Source organism: Cervus canadensis, chromosome 1 (assembly GCF_019320065.1).
Source record: "Cervus canadensis isolate Bull #8, Minnesota chromosome 1, ASM1932006v1, whole genome shotgun sequence".
NCBI lineage: Eukaryota > Metazoa > Chordata > Mammalia > Artiodactyla > Cervidae > Cervus > Cervus canadensis.
Window position 1 is genome coordinate 10,789,149 of NC_057386.1, and position 20,593 is coordinate 10,809,741.

The following is a 20,593-nucleotide window of genomic DNA, read 5'->3' on the forward strand; positions in this document are numbered from 1 at the left end:
CCTTCTGTTGCCGTTTCCATAGGCACTAAACACAGAGTTCAGAGTCCATTGGAGTGGTGGCCGAGCATGATCACCATGAGCAGGCCTAAGATGGAGTCCAGGCCCTATGAATTCCTTTTTCAATTATATTGGATTTTTGGTTCTTTTTTAGCAAAGATGTTGGCATCATGACTGATTCTTCCCCTTTTTTTCTCTTATTCCCAACTCTAGAGTATTAAGAATACTTTTAAAATGCTGCTGCAACTTCTGGATATTTGTCAGGAAAAGTAAGTAGAAAAGTAAAATGCAGTCTCTCTTGCATAAGGTTATCCCTTATGATTGGCTTTATCCCATATTTGCTGTCATTAATGTAAGGCCATAAGTTAATATATATTCCATTTCTTTTTTCAAGGTATTAATGTAATCATCCTACTTTTTTAAAAAGAGAAAAGCATATAAATAAGCTGATAAGGTTTTGATTTATTTCCATTTTTTTCCTTTGTATTTTGTCATTTATTTTTCAGTGGTCGCCATCATATTATGTAATCATGCTTACATTTTGCTTCTCATCAACATTTAAACTTCACATTTTTTTTGCAAGTCAGGAAAGTTGACTATAAAAATCCAAAGTAGTTGTGAAGTAATTAGCCTCCAACTAATAAAAATAATTGAAGAAAAAAAAATCCAAAGTAGGTTTCCATAATTATCTGAAGTTATTTGCTTCTGCAAATAGCTCTGACACTCTGAAGGCATGGTGTACAAAATGCAGAACAATAGACATGTACATGTGGGAAAGAAGGTAATTTTTAGATTCTTGGAGCCCAGGATCGCCTCACCTGAATTCTTAGGGTGTTCAGGATGGAGGTGAGAGTGTCAGATCTGCATTAACACCAAGCACCTGGGACTTCATGGACCCCATCTAATTCTGTGTATTACAGAATTGCCCCAGTAATTCTTGTCTCTTGCCACCTTCTAAACCCTCCTGATCAGCTCCCTACCTTTCAGCTCTGGTCGTGTATCAGCCAATAAGCAGGTCCACTCAGAGCTGAAAGAAATTTCATGCACAAGACATATGCTTTTAGCATTTCTTTCCTTTTTCCCCTCCCTGTAGCTTACTGATTCTTTTTAAAAAAAAAAAAATTGTATGGTATTTGAATCTTTGGTAACATCCATCCTTAAGATTTTTTTTAAACAAAGGAATACACTTGGAAATAATTTAACTTGCTTTTGTTAAAATAGTTCAGACCATGGAGGCGAACCAAAAAGACTTTTCTTCTTTTTACCTTAGTCACAAGTTCAAAATTAATGGAAATGTTCTGGATGTTATCCTATATGGGATCAAGTACATGCCTTCCTTGTAGGCATTTTAAAGGGAAGGAACTTGTCATGAATAATGGGTACTGTTTTCGAATTCCTCCTAAATTACTTCATTCATTTCTCTCAACTCTTTGTGGGTTAGGATTCTTGAGGAGCCCTTGATACAGTCCTACTTGATTGTGTGCCTGAAACTTCACGAAACTACCTGCAGAATATCAAAAGCCCACACGTTTTATGAGATGCCTGCCTTATCTGCTGAGATTGTTTGCAGAATTATTATACTTAAACCTGTAGTGGTAAGTGGAACATGTACACATAATGCCATACCCAGCAGAGCTATGGAACCTGAGGCATCCTCTATTCAAAAAGGAGATAGAAAAAAAAAAAAAAAGGAGCTAGGCTGAGTCTAGGATTGTGGGATGACAGAACAGCTGATTCCACCCTCAGGTGTGTCAGTACATACCTAATGCCGGGTTTTGTTCTGCTCATGAGGCTATTTTGATGAGCCAGGGTCTGCATGCTTGCCCCCAGGGCTTATGTTAGAGGAAAGAACAGAGAAAGGAGGCAGTGCAGAAGTTCAAGTGTAGATTATCAGCTGTGACTGGGTAAATTCAAGAGCCCAGCAAATGGCCAGGGCTCCCCACCCAAGAATCACCCCACCAAGAATCTCCCCACCCAAATGCATGTTCATGCCTAATCTTTCCCACCTGGGCCTTTTTCCTGTTCACTGAAACTCAAATACAGTAGCAAGGTCCACACACCCCAGTGCACACCTCAGAGCCTTTCCACACAAGCACCACCTCCTGCATCAAGCTGTAGGAACAATCCAGAGTTCTGTGCCCCCTCCTTCCACACCTCCCAGTGGTAAGCACTCTCCTGATCAGTACCATCACAAGTCAGTTTTACCTGTCTTGGAACTCTGTCCTTTTTTGTGTCTGGCTTTCATCGCTCAGCACATCTCTGAGATCCATCTGTACAGTTGCATGTGTCCACAGCTCATTTTTTCTCATTGTTGTGTGATCTTCACCCGGTTGAGTTTGAGCTTCCACATGAAGGTGATAGGTGATTTCCTATTTAGACTGACCATTTGATAAGGCGAAATGTTCTAGAGAAGATTTTTAGGCTTGGGTCGTTCACTAACAGCCCATCATCTGCTGGTTGCAGGGCACAACCAGATGGAGAAAAGAGGTGCCTGGCAGCAGGGATGCATAGGAGGGGGCAGTCCAGTGAGCACATAATTGCAGCACAGTGGGTTAATACTAAACTGGTGTGTCCATAAGGTGCCCTGGGAACATGGGGCCTTTGGAGGGGCTGGCGTTCCCACAGAGTGAGAGAGCAGCATGTGCGTGTCAGGGAGGAGAGGATCCTGCTGCTCTGCAGGTAGGCTAGCATGGCTGGAGATGGAGCCTGGGTCTAGGCTAGGCCAGACTGCAGATGGCACGCACACCCTGCTAAAGTTTCCAGATCATTCGAGAAGTTGCTGGCCCATTTGGTGACTTTCACTTTGGGCCAGCATGTCCCATTTTCAGCTGAGAACTGTTGCTGACCCACACCACCCATATCCTCTGTGCTATTGTGCCAGCATAGTTGTACCCCTGCCCACACATAACCCAGCCTACCCCTCACACTCTGCCCAGAGCTCCCTGAATCTTTCAGGGGAGAACCTGCCCCTCCACACACACACCCAAGACTGGGTACAGCACCCTTTGTGTGTTAGTTGCTTAGTTGTGTCTGACTCTTTGTGACTCCATGGACTGTAGCCGCTAGGCTACTCTGTCCATGAAATTCTCCAGGCAAGAATACTGGAATGGGTTGCCATTTCCTTCTCCAGGGGATCTTACTGACCCAGGGATCGAACCTGGGTCTTCTGCTTTGCAGGCAGATTCTTTACTATCTGAGCTATAGGGAAGTCCCGAGCACCCTTTGTGTGCCTTTCCTATCTTGTTAATTGCCCTGTTTACTGATTGTACTGGTCTCCCACTTAGCGATCAGCTCCTTGGGCAGTCCCCTCACTATGATGTCTCTAGCCCTTGGGCCAACCGTCTCTGGAAGGAGGGAGTGACACCAGAGATCCATTTTGGGGGGCCTTGACACTTACACAATCTGTGGGACTCGGTTGAAGCAAAAGAGAATACACATCAGAACTGGGAGAGGCCTCTTTCTAAGTGGGGCTGATGGCTGAATCCACTTTGTGGTAAAGATGCTTCTGATGAGAAAGGGAAGGAGAGCAGGAAAGAGGCATCCCCATCCCTAGAGCTCTTGACCCCCGGGAAAAGGGGCTTTTCAGGGGGTGGGAATGAATGGAGAACCGCAAGGAAAGAGCACCAGGGTAGGGATTTGGATTTCCTCCTGGCCCTAGCATGTCAGTCGGGGACAGAGTTTACATGAGCTTGGCTTTTTGAGCTGCTGGAAGCTCTGAGCCCGTGGTGCACCCTTCTCCCTTGTCTGTCGGCTCAGAAACCAGGAGGTTACTGGTTGGTGAGGCAGCATCGCCTCTGTTACAGTTACCTGGGGTCACTTGAGGGCGCGTCCATGCCACTGCTTCTCCTACCTGGACCCCCATGCTGTCCACCCAGAGTGAAGCTGAAATGCCGGGGAAATGAAAGTGCTGTGAATATGCAGGCTCTGCCGTGTGCATAGGTGGCGTCAGCCGCAGAGGCGGGTGGAGAAGTATCTGGATGATCCTTTGGGTCTGCCATGTGGGGTCGATTCAACTCTCTCTCTCTTGTGGTGACAGGATTCAGCAGGAGGGCCGGGAAATGAAACTGGAAAGAATTCAGTAAAAACAGTCTTCCAGGGGACCCTCACTGCTACAAAATGTTGGCTTCAGAAAATTTTTAAAAAGAGCATGTTCCAGACTGGTTCACCTGTCACCTTCACTTACAGAGAGGAGATTGAGGTAAGCCAGTCCAGTGCAGGGGACACTGGGGTTGCCTCTGCAGAATGGACAGCTGCTCCCCTAACAGCTGAGGGGACTGAGGGCATGGACTCCCTGGCGGGTGGACTGTGGTCCCCACATCAGTGGTGAGGCGGCGGGATGGGGGGACAGAGCTTGTTGGGACATGGTGGCCGGTGGGGAAGGGCATTCATGTCTGATGCTGTGCTGAGGTTAGGGGTCAGGTTATGATGTTGACAGTAGAAAATAAGATGAGAGCAAGGCTTCCATGAAAGGGAAACTGGGCCGAGCGGCATCTGAACTTGAGGAAATTAGAGATCAGACCCAAAAGGTTGGGAGACAGGGAGGGCTTCCAGAAACTGAGATGTGGACAGAATCTTATGCTGGGGAGGAGGAGGAGGAGGAAGGGTCTAAAGACTATTGCCTCCAGGACAAAGTTCTAGAAAGTGCCGCGAACAAACCGAGTAAGTGGCCCTCTGACTTAGGCTGTTGTCTTCCAGGGATACTTTAATGAGATCATCGTAAAATCACATCCCTGAAACTGTGCATGAACAAAAACAGATAACTCTCACTACATCTCAGTCTTATTCAGACATATTATCTGTCCACACCAAGGGGAGAAGATCATTGATCTGAACACCCAGAGCCCAGAACATCAGTATTCTGGCTCAGATGGTAAAGAATCTGCCTGCAAATGTAGGAGACCTGGGCTTGATCCCTGGGTTGGGAAGATCCCCTGGAGAAAGGAATGGCAACCACTCCAGTATTCTTGCCTGGAGAATTCCATAGACAGAGGAGCCTGGTGGGCTACAGTCCATGGGGTCGTATAGAGTTGGACACGACTAAGCAACTAACACTTCACTTCAGAGCCCAGAACTCTGACCACTCACCCTCACAGGGACAGAGTCTAAGGTCAAAACAGAGAAAACACATAAATCTTGAACTTGATTTGGAAGTTTTGTGGTTGGCAGTGGAATGTAGCAAGTCTGAAGCTATGTTGTGTGTACTGTAAGGCTGGGCAGAGGGACCCAAGGGCTGCTGCTGTTGGAAGCTTGGGTTCTTTCTCATTGGAGGAGGGAACATATGGATTAGGGGAGGGGAAAGGAGGTCTATGGTTTGAAAAGAGCTAGAGGTGTAGTGTGAACTCATGATTTTAAAAGCAACATTTCCTAGCTCCATCCACTGAAAGGGCCTAGAGATGGTGACACCCAGGTCTGTGAGCACACCCAGCCATGAATTCTAAATGACATTCCCTCTAAAAAACAAAACAGAAAAATCCATGTGCTTCTGGAAAGAACAGCAGATTCTAAAGGTGGGGCTGAAGAAGTGCACGGCCAGCCTGAAACACCTTGTATTACCATAAAGTAAAAGTACTTGAAACCAAGTGGTGACATTTCACAAGCAGACAGGACCCAGGTGATGTCCTAGGTTATACCCTGGAGAGCGAAAGAATGATTGCAGGAAAAAGTGGTGAAATCCAAATAGAGTTAGTGGTTTTGGTGATGGTAAATCTATCAATGCTAATTTTGGTTTTCAGTGTTAGCACTCAGGTTAACTGAAACTCTCTGTACTATCTTTGCAATATTTCTGTTCATCTAAGATTATTACATTTTTTTAAAAAAAAGGAAACAGAAGCTGCCTGCAGGGGCTCTCACTAGCCAAATCTGAGGCAATTTGACTATGAAAATGAGTAATGGCCAGAAGAGTATAATCATACTGAAGATTATCATATTAAGTGAAATAAGTCAGATGGAAAAAGGCAGATACCAAATACTATCACTTATATGCAGAATCTAAAATAGAACACATACACCATAACCTCAGATATGCAGATGACACCACCATTATGGCAGAAAGCAAAGAGGAACTAAAGAGCCGCTTGATGAAAGTCAAAGAGGAGAGTGAAAAAGCTGGCATAAAACTCAACATTCCAAAGACTAGGATCATGGCATCCAGTCCCATCACTTCATGGCAAATAGATGGGCAAACAATGGAAACAGTGCAGACTTTCTTTTCTTGGGCTCCAAAGTCACTGCAGATGGTGACTGCAGCCATGAAATTAAAAGACGCTTGCTCCTTGGAAGAAAAGCTGTGACCAACCTAGACAGCATATTAGAAAGCAGAGACATTACTTTACCGACAAAGGTCTGTATAGTTAAAGCTGTGGTTTTTCTAGTAGTCATGTATGGATGTGAGAGTTGGACCAGAAAGAAAGCTGAATGCCAAAGAATTGATGCTTTGGAACTATGGTGTTGGAGAAGACTGTTGAGAGTCCCTTGGACAGCAAGGAGATCAAGCCAGTCAATCCTAAATGAAATCAGACTTGAATATTCATTGGAAGCACTGACGCTGAAGCTGAAGCTCCATTACTTTGGCCACCCGATGCGATGACTCATTGGAAAAAACCCTGATGCTGGAAATGATTGACAGCAGGAGGGAAAGGCGATGACAGGATGAGATGGTTGGATGGCATCACCGACTGGATGGACAAGAGTTTGAGCAAGCTCCAGGAGTTGGTGATGGACAGGGAAGCCTGGTGTACTGTAGTCCATGGGGTCATAAAGAGTCAGACACAACTGAGCGATTAAACTGAACTGAAAATAAAACACAAATGAACTTATTTATTAAACAGAGATAAACTCACAGGCATAGAGAATAGACCTGTTAGTTACCAAAAGGGAAAGGAGGTGGGAGAAGGATAAATTAAAGAGTTTGGTATTAACAGATACAAACTATTAACGTATAAAACAGATAAACAACAAGATCCTACTATATAGCACAAGGAACTATCTTCAGTATCCTGCAATAAACCATAATGGGAAAGCAAAAAAGTGTTTTCACTGTCATAAAGGAAGAAAGAAAAGGCTGGAGAACTCCTCTAGAAAGGAGACATGATAATGCCATGTGTCCCTCAGTTGGACCCTGTACCCAGTTAGTTGATTAGTGAACAGTGGCAAAATGTGGGCAGGGAGAAAGATGAGAAAGATGTCAACCCGAGTGAACGGGCCTCAGAGTGACACCTGAACTACTGTGTGTAGCAGAAGGGCCATGGGGTTGGGAATGCCTGTGCAGGACTTATGGGCCAAGGGGCACGGCATCTGCAACTCTGGTTCAGCGGAGACAATGCCTGTTTCTAGATAGACTAAAGGGAGCACAGAAGAGAAAGAGATAGAGCAGCCACTTTAAATGTTGGGGAGTCTAGCTGAAAGTATATGGGTGTCCTTATGCTGTTATTGCAACTTTCTCTTAAGTTTGAAATTTTTTGAAATTAAAACAATGGAGGTAAATCCTTTCTGGATGAAGAGCAGTAGTGGACCATAATGGTGACCTGGATCATTCAGGACCCTTTGTTTTATGGGGCTAAAGTGGGTTGCCCTGACTTACCAGTGACACAGCAGACAACTGGACAAAAATGAGTCTGAACTCACATGTCCTCAAAGCATTGTGCTCTTTGTCTGACCATAATTGCCTTCTTTTATAGAAATCCATGGTGGCATCTAGGTGTCTTAGTGATTGTCCCTTATTTGTGGATTTTGCAGGTCTGGAGGCGACTGGTGGAAATAAACTTCCCCATGGAGTATGACTGGAAGGAATCCTTGCTGAGGGACATGGCAGGGAGGCTCAAACAGGTACTGAAAGGCAGGGGATGTTCTTTTTGGAACCAGACCACATGGACTAGCCAGTACATGTGATGCCTGCAGGTGACTCTGTTTCTGATTCAGCCTTAATAGTTTGACCATAGATGGTATCCCAGAAAAGAATAAGGGCACAGTTTCTGGCCACCAGGGGAACCCTTGACTTGTGTGAAGTTCAAATAGGCACTAATTAAGCCTACGTGCTTTTTGCTCTAAGCGGCCTGTTGGTGACAAGAGCCTTGTTAAACCCAGAGACAACTAGGGGAGAACACAAAAGTGCTCCCCATTTTTAATTAAGGCCTGTGACCCTAGAGGATTCAGCTTTTTAAAAACACATGAGAGGCTTATATGTAATTGTTAAATGGGTCTTTTTAGGAAAAGAGAAGCAAGGAAGAAATCTTAAAAAGTTTAGCTGTGTTTTGCGGGCTTCCCTGATAGCTCAGTGGGTAAAGAATCTGCCTGCAATGCAGGAGACCTGGGTTCGATCCCTGGATTGGGAAGATCCCTTGGGAAAGGCTACCCACTGCAGTATTCTGGCCTGGAGAATTCCACGGACATAGTCCATGGGGTCGCAAAGAGTCAGACACAACTGAGCGACTCTCACTTTCAGTTTCACCTGTTTTTTGCAAACTGCTGTGCCAGATGCTTTTTCTGCTAAGTAGGTATTTTGGCCTCTTTGGTCTAATGGTTAGAGGCGGGGAGGACATGCTTCTCGTGGGATGGGAAGAAGGCCGCAGTAATGGGGAGCTGATACAACACTAGGAAAGTGAAAATTACTAGGGTGTTTTCATTGCACAGGGTCTGAGAGTGTAGCACCCCTAACCTCTCACACCCTCGTCTTCCCGTCTTGCAGGAGAGGCCTCTCTTCCAGATTTCTGCCTTCTGCAACTCTAATTGGGTTGCTGCAGGTGCAGAAGACAGTGTGGCGAAATGCTTTGAGATGTGTGCCATTGAAGCCGTGGGCTCGGTCTGCCAGGTGAACAACCTTTCCCACTCAGGAACTGCATTTGCATGCATCCTTGCTTTCTGACGTCACCAACCAAAGCCTATTAAGTACTGCTGGTTCCGAGACTCTGCACCCAAGCAAAGAATGGGCTCTGGGCATCCCCCTTCCCCACCCTGAAATCCAGTGTTCTCTACCCATTCTGTAAAGTGCGCTCAGCTTCCTGCTATTGTTTTGCATCAAGCAGCTCACATGTAACCTCCAGCAATCTTGCAGGCTTTTCCTAAATGCCTCATTATTATCATTGCCACTCACCCACCCTTGGTATTATCCCTTGCTTAGCATGCAGTAAAAGACCCCAAAGGTTAACAAAGCATTATGGAAGAAAAATATTTAGAGTTGAAAAGATTTTATCAATTCACTTAGGAAGAGAATTAAAATGTGTGTGTCGTTTGTAGGCAACTGTAAAATAATTACAGTTACTAATACCAAAGTACCAATATTAATGGTTACTTGTATTATGTTTGATGTTTTTAATAATGTGAAAGTTCCAAGAAAAATGGCACTGAGCAAGAGAAAAGGGGGTAATTTGTGGGTTGTGTCAGTATCTCTGTGGGTACCTGTTTCCACATCCCCAGTGTTCAATCTTAAGGAGACAGTGGACAGGAAAATGGAAATGCCCTCAGAAAAGTTAAGTATTTTATTTACTCTTTTGGCTTTTTGAGGCATTGTAAAACTAGTTATGAAAGACTTCTGAAATGCTGTTGGGTAGTTAATTTGCTTCTTTGTTAAAAAGTAAATCAACCATATAACCTTCTAAATATCCCTCTCTCTATTCATGTTTTTACAGTCTCAAACCAGTATCCTTGGGAAAATCTCTTATAATGACTTGCAAAAATGTGGCAACCTTGTGTCTGCTGTGATCACCAAGTCCTGGCCAAGAAGTAGAGAGGAGTTTGTAGACGACTTGGGTGGGGTTTTGAATCACCTGCTCACATGGCCAGACGTCAAGCACCTCTTCAAGTTATATGGTATGTTCATGGAGGGTGCTGGGAGCATCTGTCCAGTGGCACCTCCTGACTCAAGAGTGGCGGCAGAGTGTTTGACCTGTTAGTCCGTTAGATTGGGTTGATGTTTGTCAAAAGAAGCAGCTTGGACGGACAGACCCAGGAAGGCTCAGAGTATCTTGTATTATAATTGAGAACTAACACTGAAAGCCACCATTCATGGAGTACCTGCTATACTCCAGCTACTGGGCTGACATGGTAACCTCAGACCAAGGGCTGAGGTGGAGAGTGCAATGTGACTTACCTAAGGTCTCACCGATAATAAGTGTTAAGGACTGAAATCCAAACCCAGTGTGTCTGTATCTCAAGCCCTGTCTTTCTTATTCTGAGATCCATGTAAATGTCCAGTCCAGTACTGGTGACCTTAGCAAAAACTAAGTACTGCCTGATTCTTGCACCCCTACCCTCCATGACCCCAGAGTTTGTGACCAAAGAGGGGAAACGTGTGTTGCCCTAAAAATGTTATATTCAGGTTTATGTGTGAGTCATAGGTTCAGATCTAATGGACAAGCACCACAGATTATTGTGAGTGTCAATTTCATCAAATTACTGAGACGGTCTTAAAAAAATAAACAAAAAAATACCCATGTTCCTCTCATGCCAGAGTTTTGTAGTGATCAGATAAGAAGATGGACTTGGCTCTTCTTGTTCTGTTGTTGTCTGTTAAAAGCTACTCACTTGAAAATATTCCATTTGTGTCTTTTAAATTAACAGACCTCATATTTTAGAGCAGTTTTAAGTTGACAGAAAAATTAAGCAGAAAGTACAGAGTATTCCCGTATCTACCCATTCAACACACACAATTTCCTCTATTTTAACATCTTGCTTCAGTACCATTGTTATAACTGATGAGCCAATATTGATATGTTATTAGTAAGTAAAGTCCAGTGTTTACATTAGGGTTTACTCCTGTACTTTCTGTGGATTTTGACAAATGTTTAAATAACGCTGTGCATCCATTATTACCATATCCTACGGAACAGTTTCACTGCCCTCAAACTTCCTTGTTTTCCAGCAGTTCATCCCTTCCCTCTCCTCTCCTATACAGTTGTGCCTTTTTCCAGAAAGGGATATGGTTGGAATCATACTCTCTGTTGCCTTTTCAGATTGGCTTCTTTTACTTAACAATATGCATCAAAGGTTCCTTTTAGTAGCTCACTTCTTAAACCACTGAATAGCATTCAGTTGTGTGGGTGGACTATGGTTTGTCCAGTCACCTACTGAAGAACATCTTGGGTACTTCCAAGATTTTGCAATTGTGAATAAAGCCTCTATATTTGCTTTTAATGACATGACCCAAATGTATGTTCCTAATATTACTGGGAAAGAAAAATTCTGGTGGTTCAACCAAGTATGTTTGAAAATCCTGCCCTCTAAAGAATGTGAGAAATATACCTGGGAATACAGAATGACTTTGCTTTATTATATGAAAGTTGGGGCAGAGCAATAGGAGGTTACTGGAAATCCATTAGTGTGGGAAGGAAGTGGGGTGCCTACCGTTTTAACTCTCTTCTTAACTTGGTCAGGAACCAACGAGGAAATATTAGCAAATATTACCAAGGAAGGCAAGAAGTTGATGGCCACTGCGGACTCTGTGTTGACAAAAGTTACAAATGACCTCATCAATGGAACAATTTTAGTTGGGCACCTGGACCTGATCCTAGAACGCATGGATCGGTTCCTCGACATTTGGCAGTTACGTAAGTATCACGTTGAGATGTGGACTTCAGACTCCTGAGGAGTTGCGAGCTCAGAAGCATCTCTCTTTGCCTGTGTGTCTTATAGAGAGGTGATGTTTGTCATCTTTATGATGGCTTCTCTCTCCAGGAAGTTGTCATGGGATGGCTTCTAATCCTCAGGAAAATTAGGGGAAGTGATAAAATACTGACCACGTTAGAATACTGGTTGTTTTTATTCCTCCTGACTGACACAGAGACATCTTGGAGTAGCCGTGCATACAGCCTCCGGCATCACCGTCCCACAGCCCAGCATGTTGAGCACGTTCACGGGAGGTTCGAGAAATGGCTTGACACAAAATGGGTATTTGTTATTTCTACTGACTTCCTTTCCTTTCTTTTTTTTCCCAGAGAGTAAAAGTTCTTTAATCCAAGACAGAAAACAAACTATGAAGGAAGTGCTGAGTCTGAGGAAGAATGAACTATTCACTCTAAACAAAGAGAAGACAAATGTTGACTCTCTCCTGAAGTTGTGTGGCAGGGTAAAAGACATGATAAAAGGTGATATTCTAAAACATTAAAATAAACAAAATTGAAAGGTCCTCAGGGGAGAAGGGTCAAAGGAGAATATGATTAAAAACATATCAGCGTAGCAGCCCTTTATCTTGGAGGGGGGAGGCTTTTTCTAATGTGTTAATTTTTAATGAAGTTAAAATTTTTTTGGTAATTATTGACATAGCACTAAATAGCCTGCTTCTTGATTTTTCAGGTTTAAACATTATCATTTATGGAAAATTAGGATTTAGATTTCCTTGTTTTTCCAATTTCTGTCATACACATAGCCTTTCCAATCTCACTTCCCTCCAATTTTATCATAATTTCATCAGCCCTCAGGATTTAAATGTCACGACTATGATTTACATTTAGCACTCTTTACACCCGAGCCATTATTCTTTCCCACTTCTTATGTAAACTGTCCTCTCTAGATTTAAAATTCTTATCTTGTCCTATGCTTTGTTTTCAATGTATTTACTCTTTAAATTCAATTCAGATTCTACCAACTGTTTGAATTTCCTCAAAAGGAGATCCATTTGCTTTTTCAGATAGAATCTCTCCAAACTAGAGATAAGCTATCTTAGGGGTATCTTGTCTCTCTTCTCGGCTGGATCTGTATCCTGGGTGTCATGGCTCCCTGCTCTCACTCCTGTGTATAGTGAAATACACACTCTGTTTCTCCTGAGTAAGGGGCCCAGGAGTTCTTGCCTGTCTGAAAACATCTCCCCTCACAGGAGATCTGTTGTTGGTGCAGATCTTTCCTTCAGGATTTGGGGTTTGTGGCTCCATTGTCTCTGCAGGGTCACTGTTTAGAGCCAGTTGTGATTCTAATCCTTTGTGGATGACATGTTTTCTCCCTGGAAGCTCTTGAGATTTTTTTTTTTTTGTCCCGCTTATTCTGAAATGTCATAATGATGTTCCTTGGAATGGGTCTTTTTCCCATCTGCTGTACTGGGCATACTTAAGTGGGTCTTTGTAATCTAGAAATCCAAGTCTTTGAGTTCTGGGGAAACTTCTTGTGTTAGTTAAGTGATTACTTTTTCTCTTGTTGGAATCCACAGTTGGATATTGGACCTCCTGGAATAGTCATCTAATGTCCATACATTTTCTCTCCATACATTTTCCATGTCTTTTGTTTCGTTCTGTTTTCTGAGCAATTTCTTAAGTTTTCTTTCTAACCTTGCCATTAAATTTTTTACTTTTTCTTCTTACTTGTATTTAATTCACAAGAACTCTTTGCTTTGAGTGATCCTTTTCCCATACTATCCTGTTCTGGTTCATGGTTATAGTATCATATCTTTCTGAGATTTTTTATATTTTTGATTTAGAGATTTTCTTTTTCTTAAATAGTTTCCTGTTTCCTCCAAGTTGCTTTTATCTCTTGGTATGTTTTAATGTCTATTTTTCATGTTTAAGGCTTTGCCCCTCTGTCTAGAATTCTTTTTGATCTGTTTATATTAAGAGAGGGGACTAATGCCCTGGTGGGGGATTCTGAGGGTGGGGTGGCTAGGCTTTGAAATAGCCTGTATCTTTAGCGCCTCTCTCTTGGGCTACTCAGATCACCAGTCTCTTGCCTGGAAGATATAGGGCTGCCTGTCAGGTCTCTAGGAGTCAAGACAGAAATGAGGGCTGGAGGGTTCTCAGCATCTAAGATGCGTATCTAGCCCCAGTCCTTCCTTCTACTCCCTGTGTCCTCTCTTCTCCTTTCTAGCTTCTCCAATTTAGTGGCACATACCAACCGTTAGCTTCCTGACGAACAGTAGGTGTGTGGAAATGCCTTTGTTCTGCCGTGTACCTGAGATCCTTCCCCCCCCCCCCCAAATCCAGAGAGCCGTCTGTGAGCCCTCTAGAGCCTCTCTAGAATATAAACTACCTGTTGCATGCCAGGGTGGAGGAGGTGCCTTCAGCCTGCTGATGGAATGGGTTGGGATGAAAATGAGCCTGTTGGATGACTTGTTATGCAGACTTTCAGCCCAGTCCTCCTTATCTCATCACCACCTCCCAAATTCCAGCATCTGTGCAGCCAGGGTCTGTGCATGTGGGAAATTCTGTGATGACAGACACCTGGCAGAATCTCAGCTTTCCCCACTATGGGCTAAGACCCCAAGTTCTCAGGCTTGAAACATTGTTTACCCCCAGCACATCTGCTTTTCAAGTTCCAAAGTTTTGTTGCTGTGGTCTCCTTTTCTATACTTCCCAGCCCTGTTGCTTTATGGCTTTTGAAAAACAATCTCAGTTCTGTCATTGCAGCAGGATTTGGGGAGGGAGTGGAAACATGTGTAGATTTCAAACTGTCATCTTCACCCAGAAGTTGCAAAGCCTTCTTTGTCATGAAAACTGATGAGCAAGGCGAGGGTGGAGATTTAGGGACACTCACTGAGAACAAATGGCAGCAAGTGTGTTCTCTTGCATTTCCTTAAGAGCAGCAAGGGGAGTGAAAACTGGGAGAGTAAAACAAAATGATATTGTGAGTAGAGTTTGACTTGACATTCTCTTATGGTTTCAAAAGTGGATTTTGGAGAGATTGCTGAAAGACATTCGGAAGACCTCAGTGGGAAAAAGTTAAACCAAGTTGTGACAGTGACTTTGTCAGCCACCTCTCTTGACTCAAAGCAGACAACACATTATAACCTGAGCCCCGAAGTCCAAGAAATGGCCCAAAATGCATATTTGCTAAAGGACAGTCACATCTTCCAGATCTTCTGGGCAGAAGCTGCACAGGAGCTGAGTGAGTCAGAAGAGAACTTGGAAAGGGATAAATTTCAGCCTGAAGAGGTATATGAATGTTTATACTGTCCTAGTTTCAAAAGGTTTACAAAACTATATCAGGATCTGAAGTCAGGGGAGGTCACCTTTGGCGAAATTGATGACATCTTCAAGGACTTTGTGAATAAATACAGCACCCTAACTGAAGACCTCCAGACCATGTGTGCTCTATATCCCAGAGATCAGAAGGATTGGATCAAGGAGCGAGTCCAGCAGATCAAGGAATACCATCACCTGCATCAGGCTGTCGACTCAGCCAACGTCATCTGGAAGGTCAAAGAGACTTTGGGCCTGACTGGTGACTTCAGTGTTCTCCACACCTTACTGAGCTTTGTAAGTTATTTACTGGGGACTCCTGGGGTTGGGGGTGAGGCAGGGGGGAGATCCCAGATCTCTGGCTTTGAAAAACTGGGCAAGATGATTTCACAGCTTCCTTCAGGGTGATTTGTATTCTATTCAATGCCTGAATATGCCAAGGGCTTTGTTTTTACCTTTGCTTACCAGTAGTGTGACTGCTAGTGTCAGTTTTAGAAGTTTGGTAGGAGGGACTATTGGGATTGTCAGCATAGTTCTTCTTGGGGGTCCAGGAGCCAGTTTCAGCCCACATACTGCCTTGTCTTGCAGACTTTCTTTGACAGCTTTCTCTGATGACTTTCTTAGACTGTCTTGGACAACTTTCGCCACGAAAAACTGGACCGTATCAACCAGCAAATTATCCGTGCCAAAAAGCTTCTGCAGGATATCAGTGAGACTCAGTGTCAGTGTCTGGAGGAGCTGTCCCAGAGAAAGGAGTTCATTAGTTGGGTCCAGGAGGCTCTCAGAGGTACAGTCCATCACTCTGGTGGCCAGAAGGCTGGAGAGTTTTTAGATGGTTCATGGGGTGGTCTTCCTGAACTTCTGGGCAGTCACTCCCTCGATCATGTTCTGAACTTTTTACATTCAAACTTTTTAAATTGAAATGAATTTTACACCTAAGGGCTTTCCTCATAGCTCAGTCGGTAAAGAATCTGCCCGTAATTACAGGAGACCCCGGTTCAATTCCTGGGTTGGGAATATCTGCTAGAGAAAGGATAGGCCAGCCACTCCAGTATTCCTGGGTTTCCCTTGTCGCTCAGCTGGTAAAAAATCCACCTGCAGTGTGGGAGACCAGGGTTTGATCCCTGGGTTGGGAAGATCCCCTGGAGAAGGGACAGACTACTCACTCCAGTATGCTGGCCTGGAGAATTCCATGGACTGCATAGTCCATGGGATCGCAAAGAGTCGGACACGATTGAGCGACTTTCACTTCACTATTTTCCTTGTAGCATTACGTAAACTTAAGATACATGACACATTGCTTTAATACATTTATATCTTATGATTGCCATTGTAACTATAATTAGCCCTCCATCATCTCCCATAATTCTCCTTTTATTTTAGTGATTGAAATAATTAAAATCTAGTCTCTTAGCAAATTTTCATCTGTATTCATTAGGTAAATGTGCAAGGTGTGCCTAGGTTTGTACATAGAATTTATATCAAGATAGTATAACTCATTTGCTGGTGTAAAAGCCATTTTCTTAGCTACCTTTTTTCCCTCTACTCTGGATGCATGCTGTGAACAGCAGGCGATCATTTAAAAATTATGTCCCTTTAGTTTTTTCCTTTGGTTGATTTTTTTTTTTACTAGAAGCCAAGGCAGCCTTGTCTTCTAGATGTAATTACACCTACTTATCCTTGTGCACAGGCTTGGCAGTCTTTTTAGCTCTGTGGCTTGGGTGATTTTGGCAGAATTAATGCATGGAGGGAAGAAGGAGGCAGGAAAGAAGGAAGGTGGATGGCCCTGCTGTCCAGGGCTGCGTGTTCATCTCATCCCAGCTTCACTGCTTCGTTTGATTAGTAAGCAGCTGTTGATTGTAGATGACTGTCAACATGTTATTCACCAGCTAAGCTTACTTTTAATAATGAAATGGCAATATTACATGGATTGCGTGAAATAAGACACACACAAAAACCCATGCAATGCCCAGACATTGCTGTTGTTCAGTAAGGTCAGGTCTTGTTCAGCAGTATCAACATAAATGACTTGGATTCCTTGGTGGCTCAGTGGTAAAGAATCTGCCTGCCAAGCAGGAGAGTAGGGTTCAATCCCTGGGTCGGGAAGATCCCCTGGAGAAGGAAATGGCGACACACTCCAGTATTCTTGCCTGAGAAATCCCATGGACAGTGGGACCTGGCGGGCTAGTCCATGGGATTGCAAAAGAGTTGGATATGACTTAGCCACTAAACAACAACATAAATGGCAAAAGAAAAAGTGCCCCAAGTTCTTATTGAAGCAGAGTGGGAAAACCCTAAAAGTCCACTATCCAGGTATAGCATCAGTAAGGAGCACTGTTCCAGATTGGGGGCTCCTGGCATCAGAGGGTGGCCCTGCATTCATCTACCCCTCCTGCCCCAGGCATCACCGAGCTGAAGGTGTTCGTGGACCTGGCCTCCATCTCTGCGGGGGAGAACGACATTGACGTGGACCGGGTGGCTTGCTTCCACGATGCTGTGCAGGGTTACGCGCCCCTGCTCTATGAGCTGGACACAAGTGCGGGTTTTGATGAGTTCATGCAACACCTGAAAGAGCTGTGGAAGGCTCTGGATAATGACCACAACCTGCCCACGAAACTGGTGAGTCTTATTTCTGGCTCCAGAGCAGGTTAAGTTTAGTGAAGCATCACTTAGAAACACTAGCGGCATGACTGCACACCCACATGGCAGGCTTTTAATGCAGCCTTTTAAAAGGATGTTTGAAAACAGTTTTTCTTCCCATATGGAAGCACTTTCTCTGTCCTATTGTTAGAAAACTGGATATAAAACTGCATGTAAATAAGAGTGATCTCTCTGGTGGAAATATATGGGAAAAAAGATTGAAAGGAAATGTGCTAAAATGTTACCAGTGGTTTTCTCTGAATGGAGGTAATTGTTAGTTAATATGCTATACATTTCGGTATTTTTCCATACTTTCCGCAATTGGCACAGATTCATTTTTAATCAGAAAAGAAAACATTTCCATGTACATAAATCAGCTGTACCAGGGTTCCAGTAAGCCTGTAGTTCATAACTTGCCCAACAGGATGGCTGAGGCCCCTCCGGGGTGAGGGAGGGAACAGGAACGGCAGGAGCACACACAGCTCACATGCTTGTTTCAGTCAGCACTACCCCGGTTAGGGGCCCGCTGACAGCCGCCTTCTCACAGAGAGCTGAGTTCATGCCTCTCCCTCCCCATCCACGGATCCAGGGCACTGGGTGGGAACACAGGGGAACAGTCCATTGTAGCAAAAGCACGTGACCCAGGAGGGAGAGCCAAAGCCCGTGGCAGTGGTGGGCAGCAGATGAGGGAGGCCTCCCCTGTGGGTGACAGCATTCTGGGCCAGAGAAGGGGAGTCATTTGTCCCTGGGAGGCAGAGGTGGGGAGAGTGGCAGGAAGAAGATCACGCCTAAGCTTCGGCCCATTTTCTCTCCTTCTGTCCTGACAGCGTGACTCTGCCCGGAACCTCGAGTGGCTGAAGACAGTGAAGGAGAGTCATGGGTCTGTGGAGCTCTCGTCCCTGTCCCTGGCGACAGCGATCAACAGCAGAGGCATCTATGTGATCAAGGCTCCCACGCATGGCCAAAAGGTGAGCCTCACGTCGCAGGCACAGCTGCAGGAGGCTCTTAGGGCTGCTGTCGTCGGGGGGTTTCTGCCTCCCCAAATCGACCTCTGACTGTGCCCTCTTCCACAGATTTCCCCAGACACAGTTGTTCGTTTAATCCTTCCCGAGGGCCAGGGAGGCCACGAGGAGAAGCGAGAGTACTCTTTAGAAGAGCTGAAAGAACTTTTGAACAAATTGATGCTGATGTCTGGCAAGAAAGAACACAGCAATGCTGAAGTCGTAGAGGTATTTTCCGAGGTAAGGATTTGTATCTACGTTGGAGCAAGTGTCCTAATCCCATCTGTTTGGGCTGAGCACTCTCACTGCTGAGGTGCCTGGGAAGTCAGAAGGGATTGAGTTTGTCTTTAATTCATAGGAATCACTCTGCTCTTAAAACTGTGGGGAGTAGAGCCAGTGGGTCTTGCAGAGTGCATGTATTTCGAATTCATGACCCAAAGAGATGTCCATTTGCTCCGTAAATCAGCAAGCATCCCCAAATACTTAAAGATGTAGTTGGACATCGTTCATCAAAATCCACAGTAACCACAATGGTAAAGGCATATTGGTTTATGTAATAGTCTCTCCTTTTGGTAATGAGTTTTTACTCTGTAAAGTTCATTTGTACTTTATAAATGATATCCTTTATCTTCACAACATATTGCTTCCTGAGAAAGAGACTATGGAAATAAGAAAGGGAGACCTTCCATGATCAATCTCATGCTTGAGATCCCACGGTGAACCATGGAGGGCCATGAACCCCAGCCCTTCAAATTATAACTCTGTTTGTGTTATTCTAGACTACATGTCCTCTCTCTGCAGGTGTTCTGCAACGTTCAGAGGCTTGTCCAGTCGTTTATAAACCTTTACTCTGCTGGAAACTTGCTGTTCAGGGCCTGGTCAGCTGAGGTGTACTGCACCCCGCTAAAGGGTGTCTCCATCCGGCTAGACTTCTGTCTGAGGCTAGTGGGCCCACTGGTGGAGGGCGGGCCAGTCGTCCAGCTGCTGGAAGCCCTCTGCCGGCAGCTGGAGGACTTCTTGGGCCACTGGGAGAGATTCGTGGCAGAGAAGCGAGCTGAGCACTTTTACCTCAACTACTACACCGCTGAGCAGCTGGTTTACCTGGGCTCGGAGCTCGGGGGGCAGACGCCCAGCGCCGCTGCCCTCACTATGCTGTCCTTCATCAAAGGCAGCTGCACCCCGGGGGATGTCTCGGAGGCCTGCAGGGGGCCCGGCGGAAGGGCCAGCAGCCACCAGGAGAGTACAGTGGTGGAAGACTTGCCACTGCTGCTCTTCTCTGAGCCCAGACTGGTGGACAAGCTGAGGGTCATCATGAAATGCTCGATGACATGCATGAGTGCCTTCCTGCCTCACTGCCTGGACCTGGACGCCCTTGGCCGCTGTCTGGCCCACCTGGCGAGGATGGCTGGACCCCCTGTGCAGCGGGAGCTCCCCCACGGCCTACAGGAGGGCCAGCCCAACCTCATCGTCTGTGGCCACTCTGAGGTGCTGCCAGCCGCCCTGGCCATCTACATGCGGACCCGACACCAGCCCCTGCCCACCTACGATGAAGTGCTGCTCTGCACCCCAGAAACCACGTTCGAGGAGGTGGCATTGCTCCTGCGTCGCTGCCTGACCCCAGGCTCCCAGGGACTCGGGGTCTATAGCCTGCTGTATGCGGACCAGCTGAGCTACGAGGTGGCCTGCCGGGCAGAGGCGCTCTTCCGGAGGCTGTGCATGCAGCCCCACCGGACGCACTACCGGCTCGTGATGGTCTGTGACTGTGAGCGGGAGCACTGCTACCTCCCCTCGGCCTTCAGCCAGCACAAGGTCCTCGTCACCCCCCAGGCGCCCCTCAAAGACATCCAGGCCTACCTGGCTCACCACTTCCGAGTCCCGGAAGAGACCCCGTCAGCTGCCGCCGTGTTCCAGGACCGCATGTGTATTGGGATCGTAGCCTCGGAGAGAGCGGGCGTAGGTAATAATGGCTGCTGAGTCCCCGGTCCCAGGGACCATCTGATGGCCCTTCCTTGTCCAGTGGGGAGTGAGGTGAGCTCAGATAAGCCCTTCTGCAGGTGGGGAACTGAGTCTCTGGAGGATTGA

The 20,593-nt window shown here is 45.3% G+C and overlaps 1 protein-coding gene across 1 annotated transcript in view; it reads left to right on the top strand.

Moving 5' to 3' along the window:
* LOC122438172 (E3 ubiquitin-protein ligase RNF213-like) overlaps window positions 1-20,593 on the top strand; it is a 110,315-nt gene that overhangs the window by 36,242 nt on the left and 53,480 nt on the right. Inside the window, exons 11-24 of the mRNA XM_043462779.1 lie at window positions 211-266; window positions 1,439-1,592; window positions 4,034-4,195; window positions 7,732-7,821; window positions 8,681-8,803; window positions 9,621-9,801; window positions 11,364-11,537; window positions 11,925-12,074; window positions 14,578-15,167; window positions 15,495-15,657; window positions 17,272-17,489; window positions 18,338-18,478; window positions 18,584-18,751; window positions 19,313-20,468. Coding sequence (XP_043318714.1) covers window positions 211-266; window positions 1,439-1,592; window positions 4,034-4,195; window positions 7,732-7,821; window positions 8,681-8,803; window positions 9,621-9,801; window positions 11,364-11,537; window positions 11,925-12,074; window positions 14,578-15,167; window positions 15,495-15,657; window positions 17,272-17,489; window positions 18,338-18,478; window positions 18,584-18,751; window positions 19,313-20,468 — 3,526 coding nt within the window. The remainder of the gene's footprint in view (window positions 1-210; window positions 267-1,438; window positions 1,593-4,033; window positions 4,196-7,731; window positions 7,822-8,680; window positions 8,804-9,620; window positions 9,802-11,363; window positions 11,538-11,924; window positions 12,075-14,577; window positions 15,168-15,494; window positions 15,658-17,271; window positions 17,490-18,337; window positions 18,479-18,583; window positions 18,752-19,312; window positions 20,469-20,593) is intronic.